We start from the raw sequence: 16,491 nt of genomic DNA on the forward strand, positions 1-16,491 counted from the left end.
CCGTCCAAATTCTCTACATCGCGATTTTACCTGCAGCCGAGCGGGAGTGTAAATAGCACAACGTATTAGACATTGTCATCTCCTCATACTGGGTGTATTCTCGCAAAGCTACTCGCTGTAAGGCAGTAAAAGAATACAGATACAGACTCCAAAAGTTCCCACTGGTTAGACTTATTAACAGAGGCCCAGAATAATGCAAAGCAGAAAGACAGGTAGCTCAGCTGCTTCAGGGGTAACTAAGGCATCGTTTTGGAATTATTTTCTCTGCCATTTGTATCATACATCATTCGAAACTCTATCAAAGTATTGTACAGTTAATGACAAATCCAATTTATATTTGAACAATTGCCTGATTCACGGTTGAATCATGCGTTGATATCGTTGTGAAAAGCATTATTTGTCTTGATCTGGCCTCGACGTTGGAATGAGGCTATAGGCACTGTATCAACTACCGAAAGACGGGCACTCAACTACAACAATCGAAGCCAATCTAGTGTAAGTTATGATACGCATGATACCGAGATGGAAAGTGAAGTTTCACCAAGCCGGAAACCTTCATGCGCAAGACACCAAAGGTGTATATTGAATCATTGCCCCCAGCTACACAGCCTACGCTGGCAGTGGAAGAATAGCCGGATCAGACCACAATTTGCTTCCCCAGCGAATTAATTTATTTTGAGTTATGATGTAAACTCTTTTGCAGCTTACTCCCTCTTTCTTGCACATTTTCATGGACATAGTGGACGAAAGACTCTAATGATGTCAAGCCTAGTGACTGTTGCTTTACACTTTACACGTACTTACACAAAGGGAATGATCTTTAATATATATCATGTTCCTATCTCGGTTCTCCCCATATTATAAATTCATATCAGCAGTAATCATCCCATAAATAAGTAAGAGGTACGCGTTACGCTGCCTGTCTACGTTGAGCGTAGCAAAGCTGAACGTTCGTAGTGAATCCTAGTTTACATCCCATCTATAATGAACTCCCTGGTGATTTAACAGATAATTTGTTACTAATCTCTCAGTCGCAGATCAGATAGATATTACTTTTTCGGGGAAAAGTGTTGACTAGTAGTATGCATATGTTCACATATACCTATATGGGCAGGTCGCCTTTTTGTCATTGTCGCGTAAGCTATCTGCATGCCAAGAAAACTCTCCGACCCCTACAACGAGAGTACCTGTGACAATGAGGCTACTTGTGTTTTCCAATGCTCATGACGAAGCATTCGCCGACTGTGGCCAGCTGTGATGCTGTGGACGCGTCGTCACCAGCTGAGAGCTCAGGTAACTGAAAATCCCCACACAATGCATCTCACCCACTTGATGAAGTGAAGTTTCTGCAGATCGAGCACACGCGGTTCGTTCCAAATCAAATTCCCCCGGCCTATTAATATAAAATTATCCACAGTATAGTAATCCCAAAGGTTGCCATAGAAGGCGTACGAATCCGGGCCCGGTACCCGGATACGAGGCGGGGCCGTGCCAAGCCCGAAAACCCTGTGTAAATCACAGAATTTTCACCAAGCGTGAGATCGTCAGTAAGATACACGACAATAGAAAATCTTGCTTCGGCCGCTTGCTGCTCCAAAAATTGTGACATGATCGGTACTTCTTGCTCTGGAAGCGTGATTTAAACCTTTGCTCGTGGCGGAGCCACCATATTGAAAACTACTTCTAGTTACATCAGCATAGGTATTGAGAATTTACCTTTCCAGCGGACATTTCTAGAAGAGAGTTGATTAGTGAATAAGGGATAAAATGAAACAAGCCTATACTGCCGTTGAAGATACTGTCCAGGATAAAAGGCTACTGCCAGATGTCTTAAAAGATAACACTTACACTACCTCGCAGTAATTGACAACTACCCATATTTCACTTGACATCTCGCGGTATATAACCCACAGTTCATACATCATGTAGTAGCTCACAAGTACTAGCAGAATAAAAGTTTGCATAGAACTATAAAGACCCCTGCCTGTCTTTTTTACCAATTTCTTCGATCTATGATGTAGTTTTAATACTGATTTTCGCCCCTAGCCTTTCACCAGCCGCTCGGGGTATATCATAAACGCCGCTCCCTCCTCACTGCTATCTGCTATGACTCGCCAAAGTCCACTGGCTCGTCGATACTTTTCCACGTTTGTTGGTTGTAGCTACACAGGAGTATTGGACAAATAGTTACGCATCCGCTGTCTTTCTTGCTTGAGAGCTTCTCGCCCCCCCTCCAGAAGCACAGCATATCAAAGTGCATATATAAGACACCCGTAGATCACTTCACTGCACCCCTATACATTTAACGCTCCGAGGCATAGCCACTCTGTAGGCTTCCACTGGCTGCTTCGGGGTGTTTCCGATTTCGATGCTAGCATTGTGGCGGAATCCATCTTGATAAGTACTAGGGGCTGTTTCATTTTACTCTGTTAAATATTTGAGTTACTCAACAGATTCCATACAGCAGATATAAGATATACAGATCATGAGAAAAATGGTTAGTGTTAATTTTCTTATAAGTTGTTCAAGTCAAATCTTTCTCATTTTTTGAGGGAGCTTTCATGTTGTTTACTAGAGCACTGTCCTCCACTGCATTATAGACTGCGCCTCGCTCGAGAATATACAGTAGCTTTAGGTTGAAATTAGCTTTATAATTTTAATGCTTTGCCACGAGCTACCAATGCAACGGGGGTGTGTGCCCGCAATCCTGGCGCAGGCCATGCATGAAGTACTGGCAAGCATCGTGTTCCCCCCTTATGTGGATGATCAGCCTGCAAACTTACTCCGCTTCTTCCACTATCCGAATCGTACCTCGCCAAGAGGGATAACACGGCACAGAATCATTGGATAAAGCAAATGTATTACTTAAGTACATACTAATATAGAAGAAGTTTACCCCCGATCCATGACGCAGTGATCAACCAGGGACTTTTTCTAATCGAATGTTCATCCAGGAAAAGTACAAGACTAGCTACGAAGGGCGTATAGAATACAAGTAACTGCAAGGTTGTTTGTAGACGAAAACAAGACACCTTTTCTGAAACTAGAAATTTAGAATGTAATGTCCATCATGAGAGTTCTAGAGCACACGCCTTGCCATACTAAAGGCTCGTTATATATGCCAAAACCAGAATATTTCCAGCATCTATTCTTCTTTGATACACACAATTTATAAACAGTATAAAAAGCATATGTTTCAGAATATATAAAAATCATTCCGTCAAGTAGAATCGTTTTATAGAGGCGCCAATATGTACCGTGATTATGTGACCCATTAATTGTGTGCTAAAGCCCGCGTTTCAAAAGCTGTTTCCATACCCAGTTACGTCTATAAAATAAACAGCCGAGAGTCGTAATTAAATCAATATTAAAAAGCACGTAAGAGATCAATATGTCGCTGAAAAGAAATCACAAGGTAATTCGAGAATGCGTTGTCGGGACTTTGGACCAGTCTTTGCAGAAGCCAAATGCGGTCCTGCAAAACTTGCCGTATTCGACTATCAGATCGAATTTTCTCCATGAGCCCAAGGCACGATGGACAAGTCGAGCATCAGAGTGCGTAATAGGTTTAGAGCCCATATTTCCATACTTTCCCCGACCAGGACTGTGAAAAACTATTAGTCATTGATCCATGTGGAAGATACAAGGCACATGGCTTACCTGAAGCCTGTTATGGGCAGAATCAAAGCATCCTCCACCAACTTTGATTTCCCTCCGTCCTTCAGACCTGTCAAGGCGCTCCATCTAAAGCCAATTGTGTTCTCCAGCCACATGAGTGTGGCAAGAGTAACAGCAGCAGGCCCAGTTCGGGTCAGGGGGGTCAACTCTATTTGAATCATACGTGGTTGCTTCCTTTTCCAGGCGCACTTCGTCGCGAAGATTCTCCATGAATTGCTTCAGGGCCGGGTGGTCAGGGGCAGCTGCCAGTGCCCACTGGGTTAATTGGACGGGATAGGTGTATCCCATTCGCCAATAGGCATTTGAATTTGGATCTGTGTCAGCCTCAAGCCCCCAGATAAGGTTAACTGGCTGCGTGCCATTTGCCTCAGCCTCCGGGTTCTTGAGCCCATAGCTCTTGCCAGTGATATCATCGGTCCATCTCGAGAGATCTGACGGGCCGAGCCAATTGGCAGGGTGTCGTAAGGGCTCTGTATCTATGTCGGCATACTACTAGGGTTAGACAAGGCAGAGGTAAGGAGAAGAGTTGTGAGAAGACATACAACGCCACCAAAGTGTTGACACACTAGGACACGAAAGATGTCTGCCCTTTCGACGGGAGTGAAGATGTTGTAAAAGTCTTGGATGAAATCCTTTTCATATCTCTCCATGAACAAGTCGATCCCTTCGTCATCCCAGAAGAAATAGGCCATGGGAGCGGTATTGTTTGGAGCCACGGCATATCCAAGCCATTGCTGGACCCACGGAATGATTTCAGGTTTCCATGTGTCGACCTTGGACGAGGCTCCGGTCTGATGCATCAGCAGGGGAATGTTGGAAAAGGAAAGCTGCCGCTCGCGCACGGAAAGGGCTGCCTTGGACGCAAGCACAGCAGCTTCGACAATGTCTCGCGGCGGCTCATGGTCGTCTGCGACCCAGCTCGGAGGAATGAACCACGCTGCGGCGTTGATGTCAGCATCAAACTCTCATCAAAAAGGGCTTTGAATTCTATTCGGGTTATGTAATGCTGCCAGATCCGAACGCCACAAAGCCAAAGCTGCTTACCTCCTCCCAAGCCGTCAAACGACTGGATGTGATTCCATACCAGAGGGTAGTTGAGTTGTACCAGCTCGGCATCAAACGGCGGACTTTGCTCCTGCTGCTGGCCGTCGGTGAGGACCCAAACCGTTATCACGCCGGCCAGGGCAGATAACAGGAGGAACCGTAGCCGGCGGCGGATTAGACCATGCGGGAGTAGCATGGCTTATGTGATTTTGGACGGGGACCGCGGGCGCCCTTTCGTAAAAGACGCAGTCACGCACGCACGCAATGGAGCATCAAGAGACTCGCGCACCGAGCAACTGGCGATGCTACAGTACTTTGTCCGCTTCCTGCAGCGGCGCTCTCAATCAAGTCTAGCCGCCTCTCTCGGGGGGTTCCCGATTGCCTGTTGACAGCACGAATTACGGGACAATCGACGGTTAGCTCTCTTTGCCATGTACAATGGGAGTTTGTACCGGTTTGCTTTGTCCAGATGGAGCCTCCAGGCCTGATATTTTCTTCAAGAGCAAGGCAAGGCCAACGCAGCACGGCGCAGCACAGCACAGGCCATTAACCAAACACGCCAAAATCCAACACGTCGCAGAATTCGCACGCCAAAATCCTTAGGGGGCGGTAGCTCGGCGTTCTCGGCCGTTCTCCGAGCTGGGGTTCTTTTTTTTTTCCTTTCTCAATTCGCTAAGCCCCTGCGACCAGTGATCCGTAGGCGAGCAACACCGTCCAGTCAGATTCATTGTTTGCGGCAATAGTTGGGCGCCAACCGTGGCGCAGCCAAGACATGGAAGCCGGGGTGGGCTTCTGCATGAGGAAAAAAAAGGCCACTTACTAGAGACGATGACGATGTGCGTGGAGACAGACGGTGAAAAAGGGAAAAATAGAAGAAAGAATAGAATCGACTCCTGAGATAAGCAATCAACGATAAGGTGATACTTGCCTAGTACCTGGTCATCACGAGGCAGGTATTCTGCCTTCTTCCTTCCCTGTTTCAGCGCAGCTTCTGCCAGGCAAGTGCTGCTGCTCTGCCCCTTCCCACATTCCTCAGGCGTGCCTCGTGTGGGGCCGGGTCTCGATTGCGGCGGGAAGGAGGGTCACCCGTAAGAGCTCCTTCCACTCTGGTTGGTGCAATTTACAGGCCTACCGTCGCCTAGTACCGACCCGGTAGCGGAACAGCGACTAGAGACTTCGTCCCTGTTTGCTAGGCCAGCATAGGCCAGCTCCAGGCCGCGACTAGGCCAAGGTACCTCCATGGCGTGGTTCAGCAGAGCCTCGACTTGGCCGTGACTTGGCCACGGCTAGCTCCAGATTCGAAAAAGCTTGGCACTGTAGATCCAAAAGCTTAGCCATGACTGCTGCGGCTGGAGTACCCTCGTGGTACCGGGTACGAAAAGTACGCCGGCTGCCGTTTTCCCTTGTTGCTGCCCGTATTTTCACGCCTCAACAGATGGAGATTCCGTTTAATAACTCTCCCCTCAATCAGCTGTCAATACGAGTAAGCAATCTGAATCACTTAATGCCGATCAGCCGAGACACACAGAACGTCTTAGTAGACCAAAGATGGAGAGAAAAATAAATTCAAGGCTCTATTAACGGGTATTATTCAAAAAAGGCATTAGAAGAATTTGTACAAAAAAAAGTGAATGAGAAATTGCGAGAGGCCCTTTTCTTTTACAGGCCCTACATGATCCTCGCGGTGTGTTTGTGCGCTGTTTTGCTCCTGTTTAGTTGTTGTTATACATAGGAAAAAAATGACGAGAGTGTGTTTATACAAATGAGCGATCGCCCTTGAAGTTCCACCACACCCTCCGCAGGATCAGTCTTCTCCGCACAATAAGAGCCAGCACGACGCCGACGCAGAAGAAGACGATTTGGTGCAACCGTCGGCCCAGCGATGTGATGAAGCGGGCATCGTAGGAATGCCACGATGAGCTGCCGAGGTGCTCAAAAATGGGCGTTGTGACACGCCCATTGAGGCTGTGCAACGGTCCGGGGAGGATCTTCAGGTCGCTGCGATCCGACTCAAAGGCGTGGATGACCGAGGCATAGTGGCAGCCCGTGCTGAACATGACAGTCGCGTAAGGGAGGCCCAGCCAGTGTTTGTTGTAGGTGGCGAGATTTCTGACAACGTCGCCGATGAATTGGTTGCGCTTGCTAGACATCATGAAGCCAACGGAGAAGCCGACGGGATGAGCTTCGGGAGCCACAAAGTCGAATCGTCGCAGGGGACCCAGAGCTCGTGTGCACTTGAGATCCATGTCGAGGACAACGCCGCCGTATTCATACAGAAGCATGTAGCGCAGGGCGTCAATTCGCTCCACGGGGTAGGTGTAGCTATCCCACATCTCCTTGAGGTCGGGGAACTTTTCCTCGACAAACTTGGAGGCCTTGTCATCAGTCCAGATGTTTGCCTCCCAGCCTGGGTGCATGTCGACGCAGCTCTGGACCGTCTCCTTCCACTCCGTCCTCCAGTTCGTGCTGTGTTTGCCGAGGGCGATGTGATGTAGGATGGGGGGCACGACATCTTCGTAGGGGGCAGCTGAGACTTGGTTTATGCTGTAATTGGAGAATGTGACGTCGAAGTTATCTCTCTCTTGTGAGAGGATGAATGTGTCGCGATGGATGGGCCAGTAGGCGGGAAGGGCGGCCAGCGTCCATGATGTGTAGAGAAGATGGCGGAAGAGAAAGACGGCCGACGCGAAGCTCACAATCGTTAACCAGAAGAAGGTCCGGGCTCTTTTTTCGACAGTGTCGCCAAAAATCGTTGCGCGTTCTTTAATCATGATGTCGATGCTAGATGGCTAGCACTGAAGAGAAGAAGAAGAAGAAGGAAAAAGGGGAGTGAGAAGGATAGATAAACGGGTGTGGAGCGGTATAGTATCGTTTTTCTCTCGGACTCTTGGTACCAACGACGGTGACACTCTGTTCGATTTTCAACCACAATGGCAAAACGGATGAATAAGAATAAGAGGGTTATTATTCGAGTATTAAAGTTTAGTTGAACATGGCTCGTGGCGAGATAAAATAGGTTTGTGGGGGTGTAAAGAGAGAAATAGAGTGGTCAAGAGAGAGAGGCTGTGTGTTTCAAAGTTGGAGATTGCGGCGCGGTATCTCGACTAGATTTTTATTCTCAACAGCCTCAGGGTGTCTCGTAATTCCGCTTTCTTTCTGACTACTGCTCTTGACAGCATAGCCTCCCCCCAGTCAAGAGTACGTTGGATCTCCAGTAGCGCGTAGGTGGACTATGCCAATGCGCACCTGGCGAAAAGGAGGAGCCTCCACCACTGCAGCCATCCTTACGACAGAGCTGGCGTGGATCGCTAACCGTACCCGGCCTTGGGTAGCGACACAAAGCCACCCCCCCTGCCCTTCCTTCGTCTTTTCTACGGACACTTGGAGGGGGCGGGGGCGTTTGGTCTGTTACAGTGGCAGTGGTAGATACAGTAGTCGACGCAGATGAAGGCTAGAAATAGAATCCTGTTGAAACATCATACCGGTTCTAGCACTGGCTGCTTCAACAGTGCTTACGACCCAATCTATTTTTTTCCTCCCTATTCAACATCTAGTATATACTGCAGAGCCTCAATACTAATCAACATGTTGCTCTCGAAAAGGGCATGGACCTGCGGGAGAATTCCACTGGATAGGAACCCTGTATGCGAGAAAGAGAACTGAGAGATGGGGAGAGAGAGGAGCCGCTAATAGACCACGAGTGCTACGGAGTACAGGCATTTGTATTTGCACCATGTACTACAAGTATCTTTTTAAATAGCCCTGCACGTCTGACTCCTAGCATTGGCTCGTCAGAGTGACATGATCTAAGGCACGCTAACCCCCGTCGCTTAGTATTCCGCCTCAGCAGCTTAATTTGCTTTTAAAGCCCAGATGGCCTGCCACGCGCATTGAATGGCAACTGGTTCGCCATGATAGGGCTGGCTAAATAAGCCCTAGAGCGGCTCGGCCATGCCCCAAAACAACCAAGCAAAAGCATGTTAGCCAGCGGCCATCCCGCAGGCAAAGCATACATAGCATGCGGCAACATTACACGTACCGACTCGGCGAGCTGACCTAGACCCAGGCCAGAGCTGCGCTTATAAGGGTGCCTGTTGCTCTCTTGTCCCACGCCAAGCATTGCATTGCCTAATTGAGCGGCTCTACACCGGGAAATCGGCAAGGTTTGTGGCTTCTTTGGTCGGAACGCTGGCTTGGCTTGGGCTTGGGCTTGGAATGGGCCACGGCATATTTCACACAATGCACGGCTGTCGGCTGAACTCATGTAATCGGTACATTAGTGCTACTAGTAGTGTCGTTGCCGTCCTTGGCACAGGACACCATCTTTTCGGCGGTAGAAGAGCTGCCGGAGAAAAGCAATTGCAGCTAGAAAGTGCTAAGGCGCCATGATGCGTTGAGTGCCTAGGTACCTAGGCAAGCAATCGTATAGATACACCGGATGATTCATCTGTACAGCCTCAGCAGGGCCACGGCATAGCATCACCGCGTCGCAGGTCCAATTTCAAAGCCCGCCGGGGGAAAAGTACCCGGTACTCGTACTTGTACATCACATCACATCACATGTTATGTCACCCTCTCTTGGCAGGGATCCGCAGCTGGTTCCGTCGTGCTAATCTTACCTTGACCACGGGGTTCGCACGCAGCTCTCCAGAGGGCGTCTGCCGTTGGCGTCTGTCAAACTCGTACCTCGTCCCTACCGCGTGCTGTTCGGTACAAGGCCGGTGGCGTGGCACACCCCCCTTAACTGCTTCTTGAACTTGCACCACTACTTGTTGGTGGCTCTGTGCCTCGCAGCCCGCGGGCTCTGGTCAAAGCGCCAGTCAAGCTTTTTGAGACATCGAGCCATCTGGTTCCAGAACGGATGCTGGCCGGTAGTGCGTGTTCTTGTGCTTGCTTGCGTGTACCAGGTACGAGCAGCTGGTTCGTCCCTACCTACTACCGAGTGCCACGTCGTTTCGCTACGTTGCTACCTAGTTGGGCACAGTTTACTCATCAAGCTTATTCCATTTCCTGGGACGCCAAGCACAAACACGGGGCTGAAATATTGGGGGCTCTCGCCATCGGCTTCCTAACTCGAGGGTCGCTCTTCTTTATTCCCTTTTTATTGTATCTCTTTCCCCTCCCTTGCCTGATTGACTTCCGGGTTATTTTTATCTCTCGTGGACCGAGCTGGCTAGCTGACCATGGCTCGCAAAATCCGCGATTCTACCATCTTCAAGACGTGCCATTGGTTTGTTGGGACGCGCAGCCGGCGTCGCACCTTGCTTCGGCTCGCCGTTGCTATCCTCGTCATCCCTCTGTTCTTACAGTGGCTGCTCGCCTACGTCGTTGGTAGGGATGCGCGGCTGCTGCCGCCGGAGCTGCTGCAGGCCAAGAACGTCTTGATAGTCACGGCCCATCCTGATGACGAGTGCCTGTTCTTCTCGCCTGCCATCCTGGGCGTCCTTGACAGGAACCGGGCCATCAATGGCGGCTTGCTAGTTATGTCAACTGGTTAGTTTTATTTTTATTTGCTTTTTTCTTGCCTTGATTCTTGTCCTTCTCTTGGCTCCATTTTCCCCGCATCCGCCGAGGCTTACAATTCGTCACCCTTGGCGTACACAAATAGGAAACAACTATGGCCTGGGCGAGACGCGCAAGCAAGAGCTAAAAGGCTCGTGCAGTGCTCTACGCATCAATCCATCGAGATGCGAGGCATTGGACCATCCGAGCCTTCAGGACAACCCCAAGGTGTGGTGGGATACGGATCTCATCAAATCCAAGGTCAAGGAATATGTCGACAAGTGGGAGGTTGACGCCGTAAGTACACACTACTCTGCTTCTTGCTTTGCCCCTCTTTTTTTCCTTGTTTGCTTTACATTAGTTCTGCTTTTTTGCATCTCCTGTGTATGAGGCTGACACACTTCACTGTATAGATCATCACCTTTGACGAGGGCGGTGTGTCTGGACACATCAACCATCGCGCTGTGAGCGCAGCCGTGAGGTACGCCACCTTGTATCCTGCATTGCATACTCGCCTGGAGCGATGTAACACGCACACTATTGATAGTTCCTTCAACTGACTCGCCCGTCTAGTGAGTACGTGGCCGGTGATGAAAAGGCGCCGCCAGCATACAAGCTTGTCACCACGGCAGTTCTCAGGAAATACACTTTCTTGTTCGACTTGCCGTTGACGGCACTGTCTTTCTCGTGGAGAATCATCGCAGCCGTCTTCTATCCGACTGAGAAAGCAAGCTCCGAGCTTAGCTCCGAGGCGCTAATAGCCAATACCTGGCACCGGTATCAGAGGACGCGTAATGCCTTTGCAAGCCATGACAGCCAGTATTCGTGGGACCGCCACTTGTACATGATTCTCAGTCGATATGTGTGGTTCAACGATCTCAAGAGGATACCGGCCAAGGGAATGGCTTCGTGAACTGTATCCTACCATAGCGAGGCTCAAATTGACTTACTCATCCAAGTGTGAATGCAAGGTAGGGGTGAGCATGTATATGTGACATTCGACTACCTCGAATCTAACTTTCTACGGCGGCTACGGCAAGCTAAGGGACTTTGAGATCGAACTGCAATCCATCGTCAAGTCCACAGCTTCATAGCTGCTTCATGTTCGCCTCAGCCAACATCGCAGCTTATCCTCTGTGGCGCAATTGGCTAGCGCGTCTGACTGTTAATCAGGAGGTTGGAAGTTCGAGCCTTCCCGGAGGAGACACAAAAGCTAGACTCTTCTTTTTGGGTGACGTCCAATAGTCTTTTCTTTTTGCTCATGTAAACGTTGAGCTGAAGTTTGCATGCGACTTGTTTTGAGTTGTCTAGTCATCGAGATGCATGGTGTTGCCACCAGCTAGCACGACAAGACCTGGGTAGTTGACGAAAGGATTCGCTTAACACTTTGCAGCAAGCTATGGCAACCACTAGTTTGCCAATATACGTGTATCCCTGATCCTTACAACGGCAAGGCAGAGCTACCAGCAGCCTGGCTGTACTTTTACAAGAGTCCACTCCCTATTAACGAACCACGCTATTGAAGCGTCGGCACTGATACGTCGTAAACATCCTTAATTCTAAGATTAATTTGTTTGCCGGGCTCCAGGATTCACAAACCACGCCGGTCTTCAAGCTGAATACCAAGAGAGAATGGAAGCCAAGTGACATCCTTGGTCATGCATTAGTCACAGGGCTAGTCCCACTTGGACGAAGAGAAAACGCTGAAGCTGAAAAAAGGGCTGACAGCAGTTTGCTACGGGGAGCAAGGGTTAGGACTCAAGCTAACGCAACACGACGACGCTTTCTATAATTAAATAGTACTAACAGCAACGGACTGAGTCCAGCCCAACAGTCGAGGGCGTTCGACGTCAGGCATGAGCATCACGATCATTCGGCAGTCATAAGACTATTGCTCCATTTTGCTTCGTGTCACATATAGAGCACGGAGAAGTAGACGCCAGCTCAGTGGGCCCCCCTGTTTTTACCGCCTTTGTCCGCAATCAGGCCCCTTACTGCAGCCCTACATATGGAGTTGTTGCTTTTTAGAACTTTTCATGGGAGGTAATCTGTGACAGAAGCGGTAAGAGTTTCGTTCTGCATGGAGTAAGGTCTTTGAGATGCCCAATAAGCGACTTCTTGGCCTCTCCACAGCCTTATCAAAGTGTTTAGCTTCGAAACTTGTATCTCAAAGTATCAAAGCTCGATTTGGCAAGAGTTGAGTTGTTGGTAAGCCCCCTTTAGTTATGATTCTCGCAACTACTCAACAGTTTCCAAAAAGAGAAGTGCCTCGAGAAGACTCTGTACATTCGTTGTTCAAGTTGTTTGAGGAAGCGGAATTCCGCATCTTGGTACTCGCGGCTTGGATAGGGCATTTGGTTATCAAACTTAGAGAAACACTTAAATCAAGTAGACGATGGACAGGATCTTCAATAGTAGCAACTTTCTCGTTTCACAGGTTCACTCTGGTACATGTACTTCTGTAATGAATACAAAGAATTCAGAACGATGCCTAAACAATGTATAGCTTTCAACGGAGTGCGAGTCAAGAACCTTTTGACTCCCTATCAACCAATGATCGACATCATCAATCCTTCTATTCCAATGGATAGGCACCAGCTAACTAAAGATCTGACTGAAGCTTGATGTATAGACTAGCTGAAGTTGGCACCCAGCTCGTAGACGTACCCCCTCATATGCAGCATGCTTGTCGTTTTCAAGTTGGTAATTTGTGGGCAGCAAGATCCAATGCCATGCCATAAACCCACCCCCCTATGTAAGACGAGAATAGTAATCACACTCACGTTATCATGCAATCATACCTTGTTCAAGATAACTACGCGTATCATGTTAGTTCCTGTAAGGGGAAAAGATAAAGTAGTAGTAGTGTGGGGATGCACCCCAAATAACATGGTTTCATTTCGACCATACCGCCACACGAGGACCTAGCCTCGATGCATCTTATGCCCCTGCAAAGCAAAAGGCATCAAGTTGCTCCAGAGTGGAGCTATCAGAGAATGCTGACAATCATGGTCACCGAAACAATCTTAAAGACGCCGGAGAGGATCGGTCAATGGGGCCGGAGAAGACAGGTGGGGCCGGAGAAGAATGACAGAGCCGCTCACAACAACATGGTAGAAGTACAACATGAAAATTACACGAAACAAGCTGACTTTTAGCGTGCGTGATCATAGCTTGTATGATCGTGGTTTCTGCGAATCATCGATGGGCCAGTAAAAGAAGCAATACCGCCAAGCAGAGGTAATCTCGGTCCATGGGTTTAGGCAGCCCTACACGAAGGAAACATGAATAACTGGTGGAACTGGTGTTCTAGAGCGTAATTAATAGATATTATGGCTAGAGAAGGTCAAACATCTTGAGCAAGATCGTCGACATAAGCGATATGGAGATACAGGTAGACTTTCGCAAATCTTTACACATACATTGGGATGGCATTCAGTAAGCAGCAAAACCTGTCTTCCTGAGAAAAGGGACAACTCAAATACTTTCAGAGTCCGACATAGTGACCCTGAACTGAGTCGAGCTGAAAAGGGGGGCATTTTATGTCGTATTGCCGAACTACTTAAAGTTATGTTAGAACTAATAGAAATCTCGCAGTTTCTCAGACGGTCGAGGTCTCACTTGACACCGAGTGAGCAGCAGATAAAACAGATACCAACATTTCAACAGCGCTAAAATAGTAAATCGTACAGGTGTGGCTGTATCATTCATTGCCACCAGGGGACAAACAAATCAAGAATATCAATACTGTATACAGGATAGTGCTCTGGATACTGGGCATGGAGAGGCATGCAAGCCCAGGTGCCTCGTATCTAATATTTGATCCATACTAACACTTGGACTTTTCGCGGAAAGAATTCCGTGTATACTAATCTACTTGATTTGTCAACACAGGGACTGCTTGACGGAGCAGCCCCTTTAATGGACAGAGAGTAGACTGTGCATTCAGTCAAGCCCTGGGATAATTGCTGAGAAGAGTAGCCTGCCTTAGTCTCTCCAACTATGTGTCAATCTAGCTCATGCAAGAGTTGATTTGTTTGCGTTCTTTCTGAATCACGACCAGTTATACGGCGAGAGGCTTCGCATTAAATTTCGTGATAGTCAAGAATTGCTTCGCTAATCTGCCCAATCGTTTGTCTTTTAAATCCTCAGAAGTAGTCAAGGAGTATACATATAGAGCTACTAAAGCATCTTGAAATTAATCGCCAAGAAGAATTAAATTCTGTTTCCTCGTCGTTAATTTATGTTCACATTTGATGGCCTCTGGGTATTCCGCACAAGAGTCCTTACCCTGCAACAATTGGATATTCACACTCTCGACTTCTGCTACGCTCTATCAGTGTCAAATGTATGCTTTGATGCCTTGTAGCTGGCAAGAAGATGGATTCGAGCCTTGAGCAGACTTTTTTATTGAGCTCCATTACTGGATTGTTTCAGAGCGGCTTTACATCCTCTGGCCGCGGACAATACCGCTCCAACGTAAGGCTCGTTTTGTCATTGGTGGAGCAGACCATCAAGTTCTTGGTCTTACAAGGTCATTTGGGCAACCATATTCTCAATTGAATCTTCAATCTTTCCAAACGCTGTCAAATTTGTCTTTTGTGCTCTGACTGCTCTTTGACACCTATTACCCCTGTATATGACACACCAGCGTCAATGAACCATGCGTCAGTAGAATGGTCAACGAGAATATTAATAAGCTTTGTATTGTTTTAACCACTCCCTGCGTGGTGCAGTTGGGGAAAGAATGTCTCCAACCTGGTCGGTCCCCCTCCGTAAACATGCGCCTCTGGGCTGACGGCACAGTCTGACGTGTTGCCATAGTCGACATCCGTTAAAAAGCAAGTGAGCATCCGGTTGTGCTCAATCTGTACGATGCCACGAAGACGGGAGATTTGTAGAGACTTATCATCATAGGCGTCACGAATTTTGCTATACGAGCCATGGTCGCATAACAGAGATGTTTTATCACTGAGGCGCATGAACTTTGTGGCTGCGTTGTTCTCATCTAGTAGTGGAACTTTGGCCAATATAAATAAAAGGGGGCCACTAGAACTACTATTTATAAATGACTCTTTAGAGAAGGCTATATCGAATGGACAATCTGAATGAATATAAATCGCAAACAACGGACCATCAGCCTCTTCACTTTTGTCGTAATATGGGATAGCAATAGGTGACTCGCCGTTAACCTGCAGTGTAAGAACATGAGATACAATGAAAAAGAATTCTTGCAGACTCATAGAATGGTCAAATAAAGCACCCAAACGACTGAGGGTGGAGAGAAGTGGCTCTGTAATCCAATTACCATAACCCTCGACGGTGTAGTTGTAACTCGAAATCTTCTGCTATTTCCTTCTTTATTTTTATAAAAGAAAGGAATATTACGTTCATTGAAGATGAGAAAGATAATCCTTCAACTAAAACATAACCGATTAAACGATGGTCATTACGTATGATAACCTTCACATCAGTATATTCGCTGCTGAAAGTGAACTCGAGTATATCCCATACCAGAGTCGGGAGATCTGAGCTGCCGATGCCTCGGATCTGATGGTCACGAAATCCATGAGAGCTGATTGCCTACAAGGTTTCTAAGGGTGGTTTTTATTAAATACGCAGCGCCCCAGGGCAGCTCAAGCATAACAACCGCATTTTCGCCATTGTTGTTCATATCTTAACAACTACATAACCTCAGCATGAATTCTTAATTAGGAATGCTCTATTTTCTGGGCGTCGCATTGAGCACTATCAATAGAGCGCGCGGTCTCGACGGATACAGAAACAACTTCTGACTGACAACGAATCAGTGGCAAATGAGAAAGATTTTTTTTTTTAGTAAACCTGGCTCCGCAGATGGTTGAACTGTCGCAATCGAGGAGCGAGAGGCCCAGCAGAGACGGAGATTTCTTTAGAGAGAGTACCTTTGCGAACGCCATGTCACAATCTAAAGCTTCTCACATCTGCTGCTGTTGTTCTGATCCCACTCAAGCCTGCTGAGAAAACTAACAGAGGGAATGCTAAATGACTTGGAGGATAACTGAATAGCTGTTCACCCTCAGCCTAGATCAAGATGACAGGCACATGCGTAGGAAGGCCTCCGTACGCGAAAAGAACGATGATAGTGAGACCCCTCCGTAGTGGAATGAGGGAGAGATTAGACAAAAAGGTCAAGCTTGGTCACACAATCCTTCCGACGCTATCTTCACTCCTGGCATTCTAAGGGAAAGTTTATAAAGACCTCGAATAGCAAGAGAGGAGATGATG

The 16,491-nt window shown here is 47.8% G+C and overlaps 3 protein-coding genes and 1 non-coding gene across 4 annotated transcripts; 2 read left to right on the forward strand and 2 right to left on the reverse strand.

The window, feature by feature from the left end:
• Positions 1–2,967: 2,967 nt before the first annotated feature.
• On the reverse strand, positions 2,968–5,565 carry TrAtP1_005400 (uncharacterized protein). The gene is made up of 4 exons (XM_014089348.2): positions 4,723–5,565; positions 4,221–4,615; positions 3,661–4,167; positions 2,968–3,604 (listed from the first exon to the last, which is right to left on the reverse strand). Exons 1-3 carry the CDS (start codon positions 4,916–4,918, stop codon positions 3,745–3,747), a joined length of 1,014 nt encoding a protein of 337 aa, XP_013944823.2. The 5' UTR covers positions 4,919–5,565; the 3' UTR covers positions 2,968–3,604; positions 3,661–3,744.
• A 707-nt stretch (positions 5,566–6,272) lies between these two features.
• TrAtP1_005401 (uncharacterized protein) lies at positions 6,273–7,792 on the reverse strand. The gene has a single exon (XM_014089347.2). It carries the CDS (start codon positions 7,491–7,493, stop codon positions 6,477–6,479), a length of 1,017 nt encoding a protein of 338 aa, XP_013944822.1. The 5' UTR covers positions 7,494–7,792; the 3' UTR covers positions 6,273–6,476.
• Positions 7,793–9,905: 2,113 nt separating this feature from the next.
• On the forward strand, positions 9,906–11,137 carry TrAtP1_005402 (uncharacterized protein; the record flags this gene model as incomplete). Its single annotated transcript, XM_014089346.2, has 4 exons — positions 9,906–10,215; positions 10,331–10,521; positions 10,638–10,705; positions 10,798–11,137. The coding sequence occupies 4 exons, from the start codon at positions 9,906–9,908 to the stop codon at positions 11,135–11,137; spliced, it is 909 nt and encodes a 302-aa protein (XP_013944821.1).
• Positions 11,138–11,354: 217 nt separating this feature from the next.
• TrAtP1_005403 lies at positions 11,355–11,428 on the forward strand. The gene has a single exon. It is a non-coding gene; the product is annotated as a tRNA-Asn (tRNA).
• Positions 11,429–16,491: the final 5,063 nt, after the last annotated feature.

Source organism: Trichoderma atroviride, chromosome 3, assembly GCF_020647795.1.
Source record: "Trichoderma atroviride chromosome 3, complete sequence".
In the NCBI taxonomy this organism is placed as follows: domain Eukaryota; kingdom Fungi; phylum Ascomycota; class Sordariomycetes; order Hypocreales; family Hypocreaceae; genus Trichoderma; species Trichoderma atroviride.